Source organism: Cuculus canorus, chromosome Z, assembly GCF_017976375.1.
Source record: "Cuculus canorus isolate bCucCan1 chromosome Z, bCucCan1.pri, whole genome shotgun sequence".
NCBI classification, from domain to species: Eukaryota; Metazoa; Chordata; class Aves; order Cuculiformes; family Cuculidae; genus Cuculus; species Cuculus canorus.
In genome coordinates this window covers 33,820,411-33,842,035 of record NC_071441.1, presented here as the reverse complement: position 1 = coordinate 33,842,035, position 21,625 = coordinate 33,820,411, and the positions used below count along the sequence as shown (strand labels likewise).

The 21,625-nt window shown below is 37.6% G+C and overlaps 1 protein-coding gene across 1 annotated transcript in view; it reads right to left on the bottom strand.

Annotated features, from left to right (window-relative positions):
• MAN2A1 (mannosidase alpha class 2A member 1) overlaps positions 1-21,625 on the bottom strand; it is an 83,739-nt gene that overhangs the window by 38,767 nt on the left and 23,347 nt on the right. The window contains exons 4-9 of the mRNA XM_054054780.1: positions 18,132-18,303; positions 16,335-16,462; positions 14,749-14,922; positions 13,130-13,316; positions 6,762-6,939; positions 2,258-2,460 (exon numbers count right to left, since the gene is read on the bottom strand). Coding sequence (XP_053910755.1) covers positions 2,258-2,460; positions 6,762-6,939; positions 13,130-13,316; positions 14,749-14,922; positions 16,335-16,462; positions 18,132-18,303 — 1,042 coding nt within the window. The remainder of the gene's footprint in view (positions 1-2,257; positions 2,461-6,761; positions 6,940-13,129; positions 13,317-14,748; positions 14,923-16,334; positions 16,463-18,131; positions 18,304-21,625) is intronic.

Genomic DNA, 21,625 nt, shown 5'->3' with positions numbered 1-21,625 from the left:
CACAGCAAATTTGCCACCCTTGAACATTTGCCAGGTCTCTGAAAGCAAAGCTGCCAAAAAAAATGATACAAAACTGACAAGAACACATTTTGCTCTTACATGTTATTCACATAAGATAATGAAGGATGAAAAACTACCCAGGACATTTTTAGAAATGTGTTTTGCTTTAATTCATAATAGTGAAGTTTAGTTTTCTTCCAGAGATTCTTTGCCTGCAAGTCTAGCACCATTTTTCGAAAGTTAAAGGTAACAAACTTTTATATGAAGGCATCTCTTAACACTGTAAAGTTGCAAATACTACAATTAAACTTGAAAATAATTAATAAAGCTCTCTGCAATATAAGTAATAAACAAAAAAAAATTTACAATAAATAGGCTATGAAAAAGCTGTTAGAAATTTAAATCCTTAGTGCATTTTAAGAAACAGAAAGGAAGTTAGGCAAAAGTATGAAAAACAATTAAGTAGGAATTTCAATTTATAAGAACATCATCGTCCTGTTTTCTACACATCTTACCTTTTCCAATGGCAATATTAAAGAAGGCTGTTTTCAACAAAAATCAAAGATTCTTATGATAAAGAAGCTAGCAAGAACCCAGCTAGTTGGTATTATGTCAATATAGTAACTAAAAAATAAAATACTTCTAAGAAAATCATCTTCCTAATGATACTTTATATTCTAGTTGTAAAGTATTTCTAAACAGTTGTCAAATTTCCCAATTAGTATTAGCTTCACAAATCCCCTCTTTGTAAGTTTCTAATCTATCTGGGTTTGTACGTAAGTTAAAACATGCTTGAAATACAACAAAGTTCTGATTAAAACACTACAAAAGCCACTCCTCTGATAACTTACCCTTACTATATTATTTTTGTATTCTTCTGTAAAAAGGGTTCCTAGTCTTGCTTTGTGTTACTACCCTCAGCTTTAGTCTTATTTTTCTCCTCATTCCTGACAGTCTTTGGCTTCCTTTCTCCTTGATTTCCCATTTGTGAAACTTTCCTCCTTTCTCATCAATACACTGCCTTCAAAGTTATACTGTGGTTTCCCTAGCACCTTTCTAGTCTCAGGCCCTTGACCTCATTACACATTTCTTAGTCTTCTACTGCTTTCATTTCTTCTTTGATAATTTTCTTTATTTCCTCTTAAAGTGCAGAGAGAAGGCTAGGAAAAGAAAAACATATTATAGATCACAGAGTAGCTGTTTCCCAAGTCCGTGAAGCCTCCCCTTTACCATAGTAAAGGCATGACTCCGTGGAAGAAGGAAAACAAATTTTTGTAGATATAGAGGTTTCTCTTCTGAAAGGTACTTGCATCTGCCTCCAAAATGCTACACCTGTCTTGCTCCCTCCACTACTGCAGCTGCCATTACAACACAAAATAAAAAAAAAATTAAAAAAAAAATTGTGAAAAACCCTTAAGGAAGGATTTCTCAGCATTACAAAATTTCTCTACCACAAGAAAGATCTGAATGGCATATAGATGCACTACAATAAGTACATATTTATAGGGCCCTTCAGAAGGCAAAAAGTGCCTTTTGACTAATGATCCTTGAGATGAATAATCTTTTGGAAACATGGTCTCCAAGTTTTGGCAACACATAAAATGTCCAGGTTTTTAATTATATGCATCTACCCCAGATTTCTTCCTGGAGCCTTAAAATACAGTTAAATCATTTTACAATGTGTCCTATTGACAGCTGCTACAAGGAAGAACCACTTAAATACTCCATTACCAAAATTCAGCAATAATTTTTTTTCTTTAAAAAAGATGCAAACACACTTTTCAGCAGAGCAGCACCTTACAGTATGAGATCACTTCAGGTACAATATTCCTCACTACTTCTGAACTGCCTCTCGCAACCCTTGTAAAATTTGCACCTTTGTATTTTTCTAAAAGAGTTCAAAGTATAGATATAATGATACATTGATCTGGCAGCTATCCAAATATGATACAGAAATTTTTCATGGAATCAGGACTTGCCAATTACTTGAATAATATTTAAGAACAAGTTACCTGTTTGGAGGGAAAAAATATTATCATATTTCTGTGAATTTGTAAAAAAAAATAGATATACCAACTAATGCTTGTAACAAGAACTACACCTGGGGGCCATTTAAGCTATATTTAGTATAAGTAAATTTAAACCGTGCATTTAAAAATTACTTTTCCACCTGTCTTACAGTTTTAAAGTACTTGTACCCTCATATTCCCTGTGTGCCAAAACATATGTTATGAATGTACCGGATGGCAGTATTTACCGTAAGTAGGATTCCATGACTCTATCTAGTCGTTTATAGAAGGGACGCGATGTAAAGTATCCACTCCAGTAATGATGATCTCTGTCTGCATAGGTGAAGAAGTCTCCACTTACAACAGGGAAAAATGAATTGCTGGTCTTTTCATCCAAATTGCTTTCTTTGCGCAGAGCTTCAAAGTAATCTGACAAAGTTCCAAACTGGGCCTGAATGAAAATTAAAGTTACTATAACATAATCCAATTTTCTATATTTAGACACATGAAGGGAATGAATAAGCTTGAATTCACATGCATTTCAGAAATATGCCAGTCTTCCAAAAATTAGCATTTGCTTTCAGAAGCTGATTTTTTAAAAGTATATAAAAAGAAGTTATGTTTAGAGATGTAGCATGGGGAAGTACTATAAAATCATTGCCACCTGATTATTTTTAAAAATGCTCAAATAAATAAGGCAATAACAGCCCTCTATAGGGCAGGTCAAAACACAGCACCATCAGGCCCGAGGGGTGCAGAGAAAGGGATAAAATAAAAAACGGAGAGGGAATGATGTCAATGTTGCCAGCATTGAGAAACATTGTTAAACCAGGCATAGATGGCAAACTGGACTTTCAATGAGAGTGGAAAAACAATTAACAGAAGCAGGAACAGCACATTACCACCAGTATCCTTGTAATAAATTCTAATGTTCTTAAAATTTAAATTAAGTCATTTATTTATTTATTTACTTACTTCTACTTTTAACAACAAACATACAATTTAAAACACCAGAAAATAACCTTTTAGTAAAAATCTTTTACAAGTGACTTGGAATATAAGGACTAAGGAGTATTACTGTGACAACAAAGATAAGGTATTTCAACATTTAAAAGAAAAAAACCAAACCAAACAGTATTCAGTCTTCAAAATCACTCAGAATCACTCTAAATATCTCAGGGATACAATATGATAACCTGCCACTTTGAATGGCAGTAAAGCAGAGAAAGACATGCGCTGTCACGGAAATCCCAATATCCAAGGTCTTGAACTTTTCCCTCACTATCGAAGACACATATAAGACAGAATTCAGAAGAAAAAGAAAAATATCGCTGGACCAAGAGAAATAATGTACAGGTGACTTCCCTTCAGTACGCTGGATTACATCAGAGGAAGAAAATCTCACCAGAGGAATCAGCATGAAAAAATCATTCTAATGACACGCGTGGAAACAGTGAAATAATCTGGTAGACTATTCTATTCTGTGGAGCTACAGTCCACTAGGGAAAATGCATCAGACTGCACCTAAGCTCGTATTTCGAAGGATAAATGACAGCAGTTGGGAAAAAAAAAAAATCAAAAAAAGCTAAACAAGCAACTTCCTCCCTCCCCTACAAAACATAACAGAGAAAGAAAAGTCCCAACTAACTAAATAAAAGTAAAATGAGACATGCTACAGTGCTAACAGTGTTTCAGCTAAGCAAAGCATTGCACGAATCAAAGAACTGCATGTATTTTTGTCTGAGTATTAAGAGACAGAAAAAGGCTTAAATACTCCTGTGCCAGTCTCAAAGGCTGGTGCGATTCCTAGGATATCAATCCAGGTGGACGAACCAGGGCTAATGAAGTACACCCCCTACAGTCTTTAACAATCAGCTGAGCTGAACCTTTCAAGTAAGGAGGTTTCTGATGCCTCAGGATTGGAGTGATCCTTGAATCACAGAATCATAGAATCACTAGGTTGGAAAAGAACTTTCAGATCATCAAGCCCAATTATACCTGTCCACTACTAAAACACACCCCTAAGCAATTCATCTACCCATCTTTAAATACCTCCAGGGACGGTGACTCAACCACCTCTGTGGGCAGCCTGTTCCAGAGCTTCATAATCCTTTCGGTTAACAAGCTTTTGCTAATGTCCAATCTAAACCTACCCTGACACCGCTTGAGGCCATTCCCTCTTGACCTCTCACCCATCGCTTGGGAGAAGAGACCAACACCCACCACTCTACAATCTCCTTTCAGGTAGTTGCAGACACTGATAAGGTCTCCCCTCAGCCTCCTCTTCTCCAGGCTAACCAACCCCAGTTCCCTTAGCCACTCCTCATAAGGCTTGTTTCTCCACCCCCTTCCCAGCTTCGCTGCTATTCTCTGGACTTACTCCAGGACCTCAATGTCTTTCTTATAGTGATGGGCCCAAAATTGAACACATTACTCAAGGTGCAGCCTCACCAATGCAGAGTACAGGGGCCCAGTCACTTTCCTGGTCCCACTGGCCACGGTCTGATACAAACCAAGATACTATTGGCCTTGGCCACCTGAGCACACTGCTGGCTCACATTCAGTTGGCTGTTGACCACACCTCCAGGTCCCTCTCCGTCAGGCCACTTTTCTAGCCACTCTTCCCCAAGCCTGTAGCGCTGCACTGGGTTCGTTGTGTCCCAAGTGCAGGACTCTGCATTCGGCCTCATTAAACCTCTTCCCGTCAATCTCAGCCCATCAATTCAACCTGTTCTGATTCTCCTGTAGAGCCTTCCTACCCTTCAAGCAGATCACTAATTCCACTCAACTCAGTGTCATCCACAAACTTGTTAAAGGTACATTTGATGCCTTCATCCAGGTCATTGATAAAGATACTGAAAAAAACTGCACCCAGCACTGAGCCCTGGGGAACACCACTTGTGACCAGCCTCCAACTGGATTGAACTCCATTCACAACCACTCTTTGGGCCTGGCCATCCAGCACAGGATATGCCTGTCCAGACCAACGGCAGCCAGTTTCTCAAGCAGAATCCTGTAAGAAACGGTGACAAAGGCTTTACCAAAGTCCTGGTGTAGTACATCCACATCCTTTCCCTCATCCATTAAGCAGGTCACTTTGTCATAGATGGAGATCAGGTTAGGTTGGCAGGACCTGCCTTTCATAAAGCCATGTTGACTGGGCCTGATCACCTGGCTGTCTGGCATGCACTGGCTGAGAACACTCAAGACGACCTGCTCAACGACCTGCCCTGGCACCGAGGTAAGACTGACAGGCCTGTACCTCCCTGGATCCTCCCTCCCAATCTTCTCGTAAATAGGTGTAACATCTGTCAGACTCCAGTCAAGTGCATCTTCTCCAGTCAGTCGGGACTGCCAGCAGATGACAGATGATGGAAAGGGGATTGGCAAGCATCTCTGCAGTTCCCTTAATACCCTTGGGTGCATCCCATCCAGCCTCATAGACTTGTGAATGCGTAACTGGCCAAGCAGGTCTCTAACCATTTCAGAGCTAGACCTTTCTGCTAGACCTCTGAGACACAGCCTTCAGTTTTTGCCCAGAAGAGAAATTAGCTAGTCCAAGTTAGTAGGAATGGAGATTACAGAAAGCATGCTATGATTAGTATCCAAAAAGTAATTACCTGCACACTATATCCATTTCTGAGGGGAGTAAAGCAAGTGAGAACAGACGGCTTTAGATTTTTAAAAGACAGGCTTTAGCTTTAAATAACTAAAAGAGTACTTCCCAAATCTATCCCCTTCGCTAAGACATAGCAGGCATTCGCATACATGGCACCGACATTCCACAGGAAACATGCAAAATCCAGCTCTCAGACAAGCTGTTATCTCAAGACACCACCTTTCTTGTGCAGAACTTAAGCCCAGAACTCAGCAGGAAGGACTAACTCACTAAAACCACTACTCAGATTTGCAGTTAGAGGAAATGGGGGGAGGTCTCCAAAAAGGAAAAAAATATGCACACACAATATGTGAAAGAGACTAGACTAGGTTTAAAAAGCCTAAATGTGAAAGCAGCAATACTGCTCTCTCATCTGATACTCGAAGAAAACAAGGCCATGTCCCCCTACTACTTATTCCGGTGCTGAAAGATGTTGAAAAAGTGTCTAATGACAGAGAATATCTATTCTACAAGAAATCCCTAAAGTATGCAGATTATACATTACAATTTGTACATCAACACATTAGTATGTGTACATTAACACTCAAACATAATTTATAATTTAAAGTGATATATCACCTGATAATTGTGCTAGTACAGTTAGGTGTTTTGTAGCCAGGTTATTCTCATAGACGTATGCCAACATGAGCACCTCTTAGGATTTTTTGTTTGTTTTGAGACATAAAACCAAAAGGACTCAAGCAAAGCAATAAGATTTGCTTGAACTTCAAATAAGAAAATAGAAGTTTTAAATAACAAAGCCTGCAAGCATTAAATAACAATGCTTGAAGCCTGTGTAAATAGGAGTACTAAAAAAGCAATAAAAACTAATAGCTGTTCTCTAAAATAATATCGTTTGAATACTACTTATGGTTTTCAGGCAGATACTATTCATAGCAAAGTTTTTGTTTTGGAGGAAAAGGAGATGGTAAAGGTAAAATAAACCAGAATCCGCCAAGACAAACCAATACACTGTCAAATGATAAATAAAGCTCCACCACTTAAAAAACAAACAAACCACTAGCTTTTCCACAAAGAATCTCTAAATAATGAGAAATATTTTCTCCACAAACCAGGAAAACAGTTGGATTTACCTTAACATGCCACTCAGGGTGAGAATTCATATAATCAAACAGCTTCTGATAATTCTGGTACTGCTGATCCCATTCTGAGCTCTCAGCATAGCGGAAATCATCTCCTAGTGGAGCCAACAGAACTTTAGTACGGAAAAGCTTTGACTTCTTTCTGTATTGGTCTAAAATCATCCAAGCCCTTGGAGGTGAAGGGAGAAAAAAAGCAATTTATAAAACAGAAAAATACAGAAGAATAAAGGTCAGCAATTGACAACAATAATTCCTACATACCAAGTTGTGCATTAGGGGAACCCTAAACAAGACGTACAAACATACTATTTTACTTTTTAACAAAACGCTGGTTGTAATTTCTCCCACTGCGACACCACATTCAACCTAATATCATTGCAAACACTGCTAATTAAATCCCCCATTAAGCTCATCAAGCTCCATCTCAAACAGTAGGCCAGTCTGCATCAATTTGTTCCTGTACCAAACTAACCTTCAGCATAAATTATGCTTACCTGCTTTATATTTAAATAACAATCCTAATCCTCTCTAGCCCTAATTTACGATAATAAGTAAGCTCTTCTCATCCCCTCTGGTTAATTCCCTTGGATACTCTGCTTCATGTCTTCATGTCCTTGACAGAAAAACCACTCATAAATTAATATTTGAGCACTAGCCTTGCAAGAAAAATAAAACTCTGGAGGAAGCCTAACCTACTAATAGTCACTGTTATCTCTTCAGTCAGCTTTAAGCACCTGTCCCGAAAAATTAAATCCACTACTTTTTCACTTTTGGCCATAAAAAAAAAAAAAAAAAACAAAAAAAAAAAACAAAAAAACAAAACCAGAAACACCTACACAAGTACACACACACAAAAAAAAAAGGCAGCAAAATTATCCTCTGGCACCTACTCACTTTGAAGACAAAAATACCAGTTCTAACATTAAGGAGCAATGTATTAAAAGTTACAAGTCTGATGTCTGGGTTACAGAAAAGGTCTGTTCTCCATCCCCCATAGCCACAATCACTATCTAAATATTCTGGTGCTGATACTCTCTCATTGAAGTTATGGAAATAATTTTAGTATGGACTATACACCATAGAAACATATTTAAGAAAAGGAACAGAAACAACAAAGTTTCAAAGAGAAAACAGCAGTAAAATCCAGATTCCAGTGAGCTTTTTGTTCCTGCTACTCTTTTTAATAGATAGTCTATAAATATCTACTTTCAACTCATACTCTTCAACCTTTGTTATATAGATGTGAGAATTGAATCTAGTCAAATATATTTGTAACACATTTCTTCGACCAGCAAGTCAGAGTTTATTTTTTAACAGACTATAAAGCTAAACACAAAGTCTGACTGTATTCTGGAGGGGGAAATTTGGCATAACAACATCTTTACTTAAAATTCAACACAGCTCTGCTGAGACTAGAAGAGACCCAACTAGTAGCTTCCCTGTGTCTCTAGTTTGATTTATAGTTCAGATTGCCAAGTACTTCTTATGCTTAAATCAATGTTTTCCATGACTTTCAACATGCTGCAGATTCAAGACCACCTCTTCACGCCACTAATAGAACAACTGGCACAAGACTTTTTAATTCCACCTTCTAAGACAACAGCCAAATTCATATTCTCCACATGCAGCCAATGGTTGGAAACAGTTTATTTCAGAGCCTCTTGACAAATACAGGACTTCAGGAAAGGTTACAGTCAACAGGTTATTCAAATTTAACGTCTCCCTTCACAGCCTCCTCTAGTTTCTTTCCAAATCTACTGCAAAATTCACTGCTGTTGCTGTTCCCGTTCCCCCCTTTCCCCAAAGTACTCATAACTGTAGGACTATTAAGTGTTTGTAAGTGGACAGAAGGATCTTCCTCATTTGCTAATCAGTTTCAAATGCAAAAACACTAAGGGAAAATTCAGACATCTCAGGTCAGGTCTTAAGCTTCTCTCAACTAACTTCCTATATCATTTTCAGACATTGGTGAGAAACACTCAGCAGAAAGCCCTAGACAGAATTCACTGAAGATAAAAAGAATACTTACGGAGGAAAAAAAACCCAGATTCCACCGAGTCTCACCAAACCTTTCCCCTTCCAGTCCCCTTGCAAGACAGTATTAGATACATTTAACATATGCTTACTCTGCCTGCCTAAATTAAAATCTGAAAACCGAAGAGTTAAGGCCCAACACTTTTTGTAGCACTGTAACCACGGATACAGTATATCAGCAGCAATTCCATTGTAATCGTGTTAAAAGACAAACAAACAAGCATACCCAAAGCACAAATTTTTGGTTTCATAGAATCAAAGTTTCTTGCAATAGCACAGAAGACACATTAAGTAGTACTCAATATTCAGAGCAACACTAACTGCACTCTTAGTTGGCAGCACTGAAGTATATCGACATAGTCAATAACTGCATCAATAATAATTTTCACCTTTCTTTGCAAAGCTTTCAGATTAACTCTGAATGCTTAAGATCTTTCACAAATGAAGAAAAACCCTCCATATCACATCTGTAGTTTTTAACACAAAAATCCCAAGTATATGGCTAAAAAATATCAAAACAATCACATGGCTGGGTCTGCTCCTTCCTATGTCAAAAACAGAGGAGCAGTAGCCACTCAAGATTCTGTGGGATCACAAGAAACTTTGCAGCAGCTATAGCAAGTTTTACGTGACAGGTCTGACAGACTGTCATGGCTTCAGAGTCCCTACTACTTCAGCCCATAGAGCACACAACGCATAAAGGAGTCTCCTTGCTCAAGTTTTTGTAGGAAACAAAAACATTCAGCAGACTAGAAATTTTCTGTTCAGGTAATTTTGTGGAGCAGATGGCTATACAGACAAGACAAGTACTTTCTCTAAGAGGGGGATCTCAGATTCCTGAGGTTGGCAGTCACATGCATTAACCACCAATGCCACAACAACAATGTAATTCTGAATGCCACTGGCATATTATGCAATCTGACTAACCATAAAGAGAAAAAAGCTGAACAGTAAAACTGGGCTCTTGAACACTAGCAAATGAAGGGCAAAGTCCATTTTCTACTGTTCCTCTGAAGTGCATAACTTGCAGTACAGAACTTTCCCACTTCCATGTATGGGAGAAAGAGGCACACCTAAACAAGTTATGCTTCCTTTAAAACAACAATTCATCACCATACAAGGGAAAACCACAACAGCTTTTTTTTCTTGCTTCTGTGAAAAGCTAGAACAAAGAAAAGCATTCAAAAACACTGATAAAGATGCAGCTGCGGAACAAAGTAAGTGCCACAGCAATCTTTATCACCTCAGCTGTAAAAAAGCGTGAACAAATATAGGCTTTCGATTAGGCTGCTGCTTCATTCCTTCCAACCAAATCATAACTAAAGAGGCAAGGCAATGATAGATCTAACAGCTTTTAGTCTTAAGTTTTCAGTTCAATATATCTTCAGTGTATGTGTATGGCCATAGTAGTACTGAAATCAAGAGCAGAAGTCCCAGATGACTAATCAGTATTTGCTTTTAATTCATTTTGCTGCAGATTTAGCATTGAAGAAGGGTCAGTGATCTAAACTTTGCCTCTAAATTAATCAAGTGTATATAAAATATTTTTCTGAGATCTATGTAGTGTAGATCTATATTTTTACAGACTGAAAAAGTAAAGCAATCAGACACAAGAGATTAATTAGTGTGCTTTACAAACCTTTAACCTTGGAAAGCTTATGACATAAAGATTCTCCAGTTACTCTGGATCTCACATACCTCCTCACTAGAACAACTGTAAAACTTCTCTCATCAGACCAGAGAAGTTTTTGGTTGCCTACAATATTTCAAGTTTCTATTTTTTAAAAAATATGAGTAGTGGTTTTAGAATTCTCCACCAAAACACATAGCTATGTTTTAGTGGATTTATTTGAAACTACTCTTAAAGTATGGCTTTTGTATTCTTTCCAGTGTTCCAAATGTAAATAATCAAGGCTCACAACTCAAAGTCCACGTGTTAGTTTTACTTTTTCCCTTAGGTATTATCTACTATATTGCTCCTTCAACTCCCTTTTAGACACAGAAAATGTTTTTACCCACCAAAAGCTGATGCAAAATATTATTACGTTTCAGAAACTTGATCATGTTAACTACAGACCATCCCCATTTATTTTATTCTTGGATTTCATATGACATAGTGAAAGAACCATGTCTTTTACAAGGCCTAATGTAGACTGTTATGCAAAGGTTACATCTGGAAGTGCAGGGATAACTTAACATCTAATTAAAATGCCAAAAACCTCAAGAAGCATCCTGAGCAGGCTCCCTCCATTAGATTTATAGCCTATATGTTCCAAGTATTTGTTAAAGCAAGCTGTTACTCTTGTACAAATATTGCTTCAGCTAGTTGGGATACATATGCAAGATTTCACTTTTTGCAACTTTGATTTAAAGACACACCATCTTTCCTCCACATTTTATAAGAACTGGCTGTGTCAAAATGATTCTTCTATTAGCTCTACTGTTCTCCTGCTATCTTCAGCTTTCATATTTCTACTAAAGAAAATTACCTTTTTCTATCATCATTCCATTTTCTACCTTAAAATGTGACAACTGTGATGTATTCTGTTTTATTTTGGCTTCATCTTTGATAAAATTGTTACTGAGTTTTACCAAAAAAGTAAAGTTTTCAAGATATTTGGTAAAATTCATACTCAGAGAAAGGACATTCAGACTTGTCACGGTGACAACCCAAACATCATCATCACTTCAAAACTTCACCATCAAGACTAGAACCAAAATGTCACTTTTCTAGTCTTAGTACATTTGTAATTCTCAACAGCTTGCAACAATTGTAAACATTCACCCAGATTTCTAACCCTTGAACATGGGGATGATTCCTAAGGCCTGACGATAATAACAGGACCATAGAATAGTCTGTTTCTGGGAAAACCTTCAGCAGTTCTATCTTCCCCTTCTTTTCTTTTTTTTTATTTTTCTCCCTCCCCTCCTTACTCTCAAAATTGAAAAGTAGTTTTGTAAAACTGTAAACTTCATTCTTACCTGTGGCAAAACAACTCAGTGTTTCTACTTGAAAAATAAAATTAGGTTAATAGTATTCCCACCCACTTACCCTTAATCCCACACCTTCCCAAACATTAAGACACAGCACTCATATTCACCTAAAGTGCACAGTTCAGAAAACTTAGGCCACAGATGGTCACGTTTTGCAGGGATATACCATGGAAAATATCTCACCATTTGCACAGCCTACTACACTATCCTGTCCCTGGCAGGAGAAACACCACAGTCTATTAATAAAAATTTGTAAAAAAAAAAACAAAAAAAACCCCAATAACACAACTATAAACAAATAAATGACTATGTTCTGCGTACCAGTCAGAAACAGTAATAGTCAGGACTACTGTATCGTGAAAGGAAAAGAAAAAAATGTAACGCATCTTCCTTAATTATAACCTATCTTCAAATGTCACTGTCAATTACGTTCTGAACTTAGGAGCAAACACAAGGTCAAGTATTATTATCCTATAAGTTTTGTTGTGGCTTGAGGTAAATTAGCGTCAATTTTGTGACTGAGTTGCTCTACCTCCATTCTCTGAAAGCTTAACTGCATGTTTTTGAGACACTGTTCTTCTCCCAAAGTGGTAACACAGGGCACTGGTATGCAAAAAGGCCAGTGCTTATAATTAACCAAGGCCATCCTGGAGTTGGCAGAAGGGGGTTGCACCTGCGAGAAGGTGTGAACAGTCCTAAACTGACCAACAGCAGAGGACTCTGTCTCATATACATCATACTCGATATGACATTGAGAGATCATGAGGGTCTCACTCTCTTCTGCAATAGCCAATGTCCAGTGAGGACCCCATCTGTCTGGTTGCTCCTGATCTCAGATCTGTGCGTTCCTGAATCCAGTTTCTGAGTCCAGCCCCCTCGGAGCTGCAGGCCCATTCCTTTGTCTCTATGCTACAGTGTTTGTGGCAACGTGTAGTCATCGAGGGGTGGGGCTGCAATCTCAGATATCTATATATATTTTATTACAACATCATCATCCTTATTATTATTATTATTATTATTACTACTACCACCACCACTGCTACTACTATTATCATCATTATCACCAAAGCTGTAGTTTTAGTTTCCAACCAACAAGTCTTTTTCATCTCATTTCCCTCTCCTCTTTCCCTGTGGGGTGAGGGAGAAGGGATGTGGGAGCTCAACCGTACAGTTTTAGCTGCTGAAATTTAGCCAGGTGGGGCTAAACCGTGACAGCTTATAACTTTATTTTAAGAACTACATAAATTCACCAAGACACACTAAATATCATCTTTGACAAGCATAAATTTCTTCCAGAAATTACTCCTCTACAGAACATGTAGAAACAGTACCTATGTTGAATATTCCCAGCATGAATGGCTTCTGGTGGAACTCTCCATGGACAGCTAACTCTTCCTCCAGGAAGACGTTTGAAATCAAACTGGCAGCAAATTTTTGGATCTGGACCACAAGTATGAGGAACATCATAGCTATAGAAAGGCATCATATGACAAAGGATATCTGTACCAGATCCCAAATCTGAAATTAAATACATAGAGCACACCTTTAAAATAAACCCCCTAAAATTTATCAAAAGAAAATCAATTCCTTGTTCTTAATCCAAAAACTGGATCAGATCAGACATCATCAGATCAAGACAATTCCTTGTTTTGAATATCAATACATAAAAAGGTAGACTTCAGGTACCTGACATACAAAGAGGCTAAAACCAGAGATAAAACAAAGATGTGACTCTTCCAATCAAGCACTAGGTGACTGGGAAAGACAGGAACAAAATGTTAAGGGCTTCTTAATCCACATAAATCTCATAATTTCCAGAAGTTTAGAGGTGAACATCTTTTACACTTTGAGTGAATCAAAACAAAACAAAGAACCCCAATGACCCAAACAAACAAATAAACTAAACAAACCCAAAAAATCCTACCACTCTGCTCTCATTACTTCATTAGCACAGAATTTTAATTAGTTGCTTTACCATTACCTTAAATTTCTGGAAAACAACTTCAATACATTAACAGTACAATTCTATGTATTTGTAGATAGACTCTGTGTGCTTCTACATAGAACTACACAGAATTCTATGCACTTCTGAGACCATCTTAGCAACCCCAACTTTTCCATCTAGCCAGTTCTTTCCCTAAATTTATCCCATCAGGAGCAGAGATCTACATACATTTTGGCAAGTCTCAAAGAGTCTTTCAAAATCTAACCTCAAAGAGAACCTGAAGTTCTCATAGAACTTACTCATCTTGTAAAATCCCTAAATGTTGATCACTTATTCCCAGCTCTGATGACTTAAAGTAGTTTTACGCCAAAAAAACAATGAATACTGTAGATGTGCCTCAAAATCTGGCTGCTACATCTGCAACATATATGAAAATAATCTTCGAAAAGCGTAAGTCTTCACAGTTTCAATTCAGACCTTTTGTTTAAAACCTCCTATTTTACTACTACTTATTACTAAAAAGATAATATTCCATAAATACATGCACTTATTTTTCAACTACAGTTCTCTTTACCTCAAGGCACCATGTCTACATATTACGCCAGATGTGTCTTTAGTGATCTTTTATATAAAATATGGGGGTTTTGATATGTGATCTGTTTTGAGAAGCCTTCCTCTGAAGCCCAAACACAAGACTATGTTATTTACATATACAACAATTTATTGAAAAAGGCCTGTCAATTAAGTATTCTGTATACTAAGTGTCATAAACAAATGTTCAAAGAAAATCCTCTGAAGTGTCTGTATTTGACAAATTCCTTCACAGTGGTATATTTTCCTCAAGTCAAGTTTACTTGTGAAGATTGCTTTTTCTAAATACCCTCCCTCCTACAATTTCCAGTTAAAAACCTGTCCTGCAAAGTTTTCCATAGTATCTATTCAAGTTCTCTCTATATTGTACCTGTGTAAATTAACAAAATAAACTGACATAAAGAAAAGACATACCCCAGTTCTGTCTCCAAAAAAATTCTAGTGTCTTCTGCATTGCAAAATGTTTTTTAATTGAATAATGAACTCTCTGTATAAGCATACTGGAAAATCCTGTGCGTTTCAAAAGGTAAGCCATTGTTGGTGAATGTCCAAAAGGATCAACTGCCCAACCAGACTTTGGTTTTACTCCTGTTGACAAAAGGAAAAAGTAAAAAGGGAAGAATGTTTTACTTTTTACTCAAAGAAAGCTACGCCAAAACAATTAGAGAGCTAAAGATAAAATTTTCAAGTGGATAATTAAAATATACAGCTGAGTTTTATGCGTCCTGCACAACACACTGTGGAATTAACAAGCTAGACTTAAATAGATAAACAATTAACACAAAAAAATAAAATCAGATGACACCAATCTGAGTGGTGTAGCTGCTACACTGGAAGAACCAGATGTCATCCAGAGGGACCTGGACAGGCTGGAGAAGTGGGCCTCTGAGAACCTCACAAGGTTCAACAAGGCCAAGTGCAAGGTCTTGCACCTGGGTCGGGGCAATTCCCATTTTCAGTACATGATGGGGGATGACATGATGCTTGAGAGCAGCCCTGCAGAGGAGGACTTGGGGGTGCTGGCTGATGAGAAGCTCAACATGAGCCGGCAATGTGCGCTCTCAGCCCAGAAGGCCAACTGTATTCTGGGCTGCATCAAAAGAAGTGTGGCCAGCAGGTCGAGGGAAGTGATTCTGCCCCTCTATTCCTCTCTTGTGAGACCTCATCTGGAATACTGTGTCCAGTTCTGGAATCCTCAACGTAAGAAGGACATGGAGCTGTTGGAACGGGTCCAGAGGAGGGCTACAAAGATGATCAGAGAGCTGGAGCACCTTCCATACAAGGACAGGCTGAGAGAGTTGGGCCTGTTCAGCCTGGAGAAGAGAAGGCTCAGAGGAGATCTTATAGTGACCTTCCAGTACCTGAAAGGGCCTACAGGAAAGCTGGAGAGGTGCTATTCGTAAAGGCTTGTGAGGATAGAACCAAGGGAATGGGTATAAACGGGATTGTTTTTTATTTTGCAAACTATGAAAAATCCTAAACTTTTAACAGGTTTAGGTTTTATAACTACTACTACCACTGCAATAACAACTACTACTGGAATTCATATTTACTTATTTTTTAAACCTTACATGAGAGACCCTAATGAATACAGACCCTACAGAAAATATCCAAACACATGAAAGCAGTATCCCTTTTGGGGTCATTTTAAGGCCTTTTGCTGATTTTCAGAAGACTGAAATGGCAACTGGAAACCATAATACCAGACACATGATCTACAATTCAGCATGACATAGTTTTGTATTTTACTATGCACACCTTTCATTGACCAAGACAGAATGTTATGACATAAAATTGTTTAAATACACTTCATCCAAGTAATTCTATCTGCAAACAGTAATTGCAAGAACTAAAGTCAATCCTACAGCTTCCAGTAGGTGGTCTGATTTAATCTTTCAGGAAAACAATAAAGAGAGCCTTCTAAGAGCATCAGAAATACAAAAAGCATTTTCTAATTGACTTCCTGTATTAACAGTTAAATTTCAGATCAAGCTACATACCAAGGTTCTTTTCTAGCCATTGATGTCCTTCTATCAGTTGGTCAATTAAAGCAAAATAATGAGCAGAGGCTTCATCAGGCATAACCCATCCTCCCGTTACTATTTCAAACTGTCCATCTTTTATTAACCTGAAAAATATGTAAATTGTGTTCAGAATTTTGCATATAAAAATGCACTCTTAAAAATACATTTCTGAATACCTAAAAGGTATTTACCAGGGACACAATGTCAAAAATCTGAATTGTTTGTGCTACTGCCATCACTGGACTAAGTTTCTTTAACCAAACAGGAAAAGAATGAATAGATGAACAGTGAAATCTTTAATAACTCTGTGCAATTGAAACTACTAGCTCTAATGTGCCATAATATTTATTTTTATTTTTAATCAGCAAGAAGTCTAGTTCTTGCGTAGTTTACAAAAACAGAATTGTACGTGCCACAGTACGGCAGGCCAGTTGAGTAAGATGCCTAGACATTGGACATTCAAACACTACTAGCATCTCCCTAGCTTTGATCTGCTGTTCTTTTTATTGTTTTAGAGAGCTGATAGCGCTTTGAAGTTTATTGTATCTATGAAGGCCTCAAATCCCCTCACTCATTAAAATGCTTTCTTGAAACAGATCAGAGGATGATCCAGTCTCTAACATGAGATGTCAGTCAACATAATGATCATCCTTTCAGCATCAGGTGGTCCCTACAGTAGAATAATGCCATTTCAACACTTATATTGTGCACTAACATGTAAATGTTCAATGAATCCAAGAAAAGCAGTAAACTTATCAAAACTTAGTGACATTATAGCCAATACCCATAAAAGTAATGAAAAACATACAGCAAAAATAATCTCCAGTGTAGCTTCTATAAGTCTTACAGAAGTTTAACCAGTCCCTGATTCCCCTTAAGAAAGGTCACGACTCCCTAGTGACTATCATTTACTCTTTATTGTGTTCCTAAGTATCTTTTTAAAATTGAAAAAAACAGCTATGTTATAATACTTACGCATTGTACATAATTTTTTTTAGCAGTTTTCTATGTCACTCCCAAGATTTCCAGCACTACCTAACCTTTGCAGCTTTGAGGCTCTCACTGCTTTAGTGTATAATGCAAGCCATGCACCTTGAAGGGGTACACGAAAAGGGCATCACACAGATGAGCTAAGAACTGCTGGAATCTATTTTAAAGCAAAGTTAAATGAAATCAAAACCCTTTTGAAAACTCCAAACTACGTCCTTACTGCAAGTTTATCCAAGCAGCACACTTCCTTGTCTCAATGTCTAGGCACACCTTTTACTTCTGTATTAAGTTTTGACTTGCAATTTTTAAGACAACATGAGCAACAAGTGTAGAGTATGCACTACTTTACCATTTAAGCAGCAGCATGTTTACAAAGACTACACGGACTTAAAAACAAAAAATCTCATTTCATAGTAGTTTTCTAATACCATATGTAAATAGCCAATATGAAAATTACATTTATTCCATTGCCAACACTTCAATGTGACTTCAAATAAAATTTATAATCACAAATCCATTACAATTTCAATGACATCTTTACATTGTACATCAAAACTTTCAGTCGATTTTTTAAGCATCTCATTAATATGGCCTCACTTACCTAAAGATTTTTATTTTGTAATTGGAAAAATTACAAGCCAAGCCACAAAAAATGAAAATTTGAGTATTCAATTATTCTAGCAATTCTGCATCACAACAAGTGAAATCTCAAGTTTACAGTGTAGTCAAACAGAGTCTCAAAACAAGCCACATGAAATAAAAGAAACAGTTCATTGTTCAAACCTTTTAACAGCATCCTTTTTTTGGCTATCTATTCCATCCCACCATTTTGAAAAGTAAGAAATCTCAGACCACATAAATTTCCTTCGGTTGTCTTCTTGTAGTTTAATAACCATATTATTTAAGATATGCTGTGTCTGGTCTCTGAAGTAATCATCAAAAGTCTTCAACCAACCTTGAGTGAAAGAAAATATGAAATATAAGTTGCTTTCAACAGTCTTTGAGACCTGCCTCTTTCCCACTCCCTACAAAAAAGTTAAGTATTTTCTTAAAAAGCTGAACTTTACGTGCTGTGGACAGTTTGAAGCGCTAAACTCTCTAGGAGTTTCTTATTCCCCAAATGTATAAATATACTGATTTACTAGGATTTCTGCTTTGATCAACAGAACACACAGGGTGAAGAAATAACACAGTGGCAAATGAAGCAGCAGTACGCCCTGCACACGTGTTTTGCATCATTTATGAATGACAGGTTTGTTAGCAATGACTGAGAAAAGAGGTATGTTGTAGCTGCATGCCTCATTAGAAAAGGTATCACAGTGCAGTCTCTCATGAAATTTTTAAACCACTTCCTAAAACCTTGCACGATAAAGTACATGAATATTCCTTCCCAGAACCCAGATGTGTTCTTTCTGTAACAATAACTGGAAAAAAACCGCAGGTAAGACTGTGTACTTATTACACAAGTGCCATATGTCCACTCTTCATAACAGTTCTTGTTATGTATGAGCACATTCATTCAAGTGCCTCCCAAAGGGACTCAGCAGCTGAGATTAAGGAAGTATCATATATAACAAAGCAAATGATGTAGGACTGAATTGGTCCTACATCATGCGTCCATATCTTAAGATATTGTGCAAGCTTCCACACAATGTAAGGATTCCACTGTAATTTCATAGAATCAAAGAATGCTTTGGATGGAAGGGACCTTAAAGATTATCTAGTTCCAACCACCTGCCATGGGCAGCAACAGCAGCCACTAGATCAGGCTGCTCAAAGCTTCAGCCTATCTGGCCTCCAACACCTCCACAGATGGGACATACACAATTTCTCAGAGCAATCTGTTCCACTGTCTCACAGTCTCGTTAAAAATAATATCCAATTCTAATACTTAATATGTAACCTGAATCTACTTTCTCTCAGCTTAAAACCATTACCTCTCATCCTATAGCTGCACTTCCCGACAAAGAGTCCCTCCCTACCTTTCCTGTTCCCGACAAAGAGTCCCTCCCTACCTTTCCTGTAGGCCCCCTTTAAGTACTGGAAAGCTGCTATAAGGTTTCCTCAGAACCTTCTATTCTGCAGGCTAAAACAAGCCCAGCTCTCACAGCCTGTCCTTGTACGGGAGGCACTCAAGCCCTCTGATCACCCTCATGGCCCTCCTCTGGACCTCTAACAGATTCAAGTCCTTCATGGGCTCAGGATTCAGAGAATTAAAAAAACTTGTGAGCTGCCCCGTTTCCCATTCAATTCCTAGATCTCATCTTCAACAGAAAATATTTGTGTTTGTCACTCAATGTATAATTTATAGTCTTTACACAGCCCCCATAGTTCTTTGTTTTTTAGAAAAATTATACACTGTTCATGTCTACAAAAAGGAAAACAAGTTCTAGACAAACAGTGGCGACTGTGATCTTTTAATCTTCCTATTAAAACACAACATGAACATATGAATCAATGAACTTCCAGTTCATAGGCTGAAACTTTTAAAGGTAAAGATTTCAGATGTCATTCAACTACAGCATTTTTTCTTTTCTGCTTCAGCTTCATGTTAACTTGTTTTTATATTTTGGTGGGTTAAACAACAGTCTCAAACTGGGTTCAAAACATGACAGGATAACTAAGATGTCACCTGAAAATCATATCCAGATCTAGTCAATAGAAAATAAACCCCAAACTCCATAGTGTATTAACAGCATCAAAATTTTATGCTTAAGTTTTCTTTTATTTTGACACTGCAGTTCACTTCAAAGTGCTATACAGATTCCCTCCTGAGAAATCGAGGCTGTCTTAAAAAATAAAGGGTTACTGTGAGTGTTAGTAAGATAAAGTTACCAATGTTACAAATTGAAGTGTTGAAAAGTATTATTTAGATACGTCATAAATGCACATACATTTTCACTTAGGTAGAAATTCGGGGTGGGCAGATGGAGGGGGGACAGAAAATCTTATTTTAAAATGTCTCTTTCAACTTAACTTGAAGTGCTGCTTGTACTAAGCCTCTACCACATTCAGCAATACTCTGTAGTATGCATGTGTACTGGACCAAAGCTCACGTCTCAATTCTTAAATAATTTAATGAGGAGACATTACCAAAATTATCACTGCCAACAGAGCAATAAATGCTACAGTTGCCTTTTGACCCCATGGGCAATATCTGAATATCATCTTTCCAGTTCAGTGCTGATTGACAATACCACCGTCCCCAAGCAGGGTTCTTCCCTCTGGAGTTCAGCCGCCTAGTCACGTGAAACTGCTTTCAAAACACATAAATGCTAACATAAGAGTTTTGTCACCATAGCAGGTTATACGATCATTCATTCATCTGCTCCAGAAAGAAATGCCACCAATCTGCAATGACCATAGCCTAACACAACACATTTCTAGGAAAACTGAATATCTCTCCGTGGTTTGAGACTAATTTGAATTGGGCGCATTCCACCCCAAATCAGACAAGTTACCAAAGTTTTCAAATCTTCATCACCTGCCAGAAACTAAAGATAATTAAGCCTGTTACCGACAAAAAATGTGAAGGTGGCCTGTTTTCATACCAAATTTTCCAATAATGGGTAAATATAGCAGTTAATGAAGGGAGAAGCATAGAGACCTCCTGTTTGTGGGTCCTGGTTGAATTCACATGGAAGAGTTAACCCAGATTTAGCAGAATTTAGTAACATAACCTGTTCCAGAGCATCAGGCCTTAAGTCACTACCCAGAACCTAAGAGCACCCCCTATCCCTACCCTACTGAATCTGTTTCAAGGCAGTTTCTCTGCCTTTGAGCAACAGATTCTCACTAGCATACCTTGTGATATAAAAAGCTGAAAAGAAAGTAGCCTCAGATGAGAAAATATGAGATTTAAAGTGTCTGCAATTGATGTATTCACATCTTTGACGACTCCATTTCTTGGTGAATATTTTTCACATACACTGTTAACACTATCAGTTCATTATGCCTTAAGCTATTTTGCCAGAAGGAATTTCCTTTGCACCATGCCTTTTAATCCTCTGTGGGAAAGGAATAATGTAACTTATTAGCTATACAATAGATTTCAGTTCTCTGTTACAGATAAATTTTCCTTCTTTCAAGTGCTTACTAATATGCAAAGCGTCCTTACCAAAAGCAGTACCAAGTCAGGAAACCTCTATGAAAGCACTTTTTGTAAAAGCAAACAATAACCTGTTTTGCACAATCTCCTTTGGTGATGGAACAGTTTACATTTACAAGGGCTGTATCTCAGCTAAGCTCTACTTGGTATTGACTGCGAAGGCTGGACA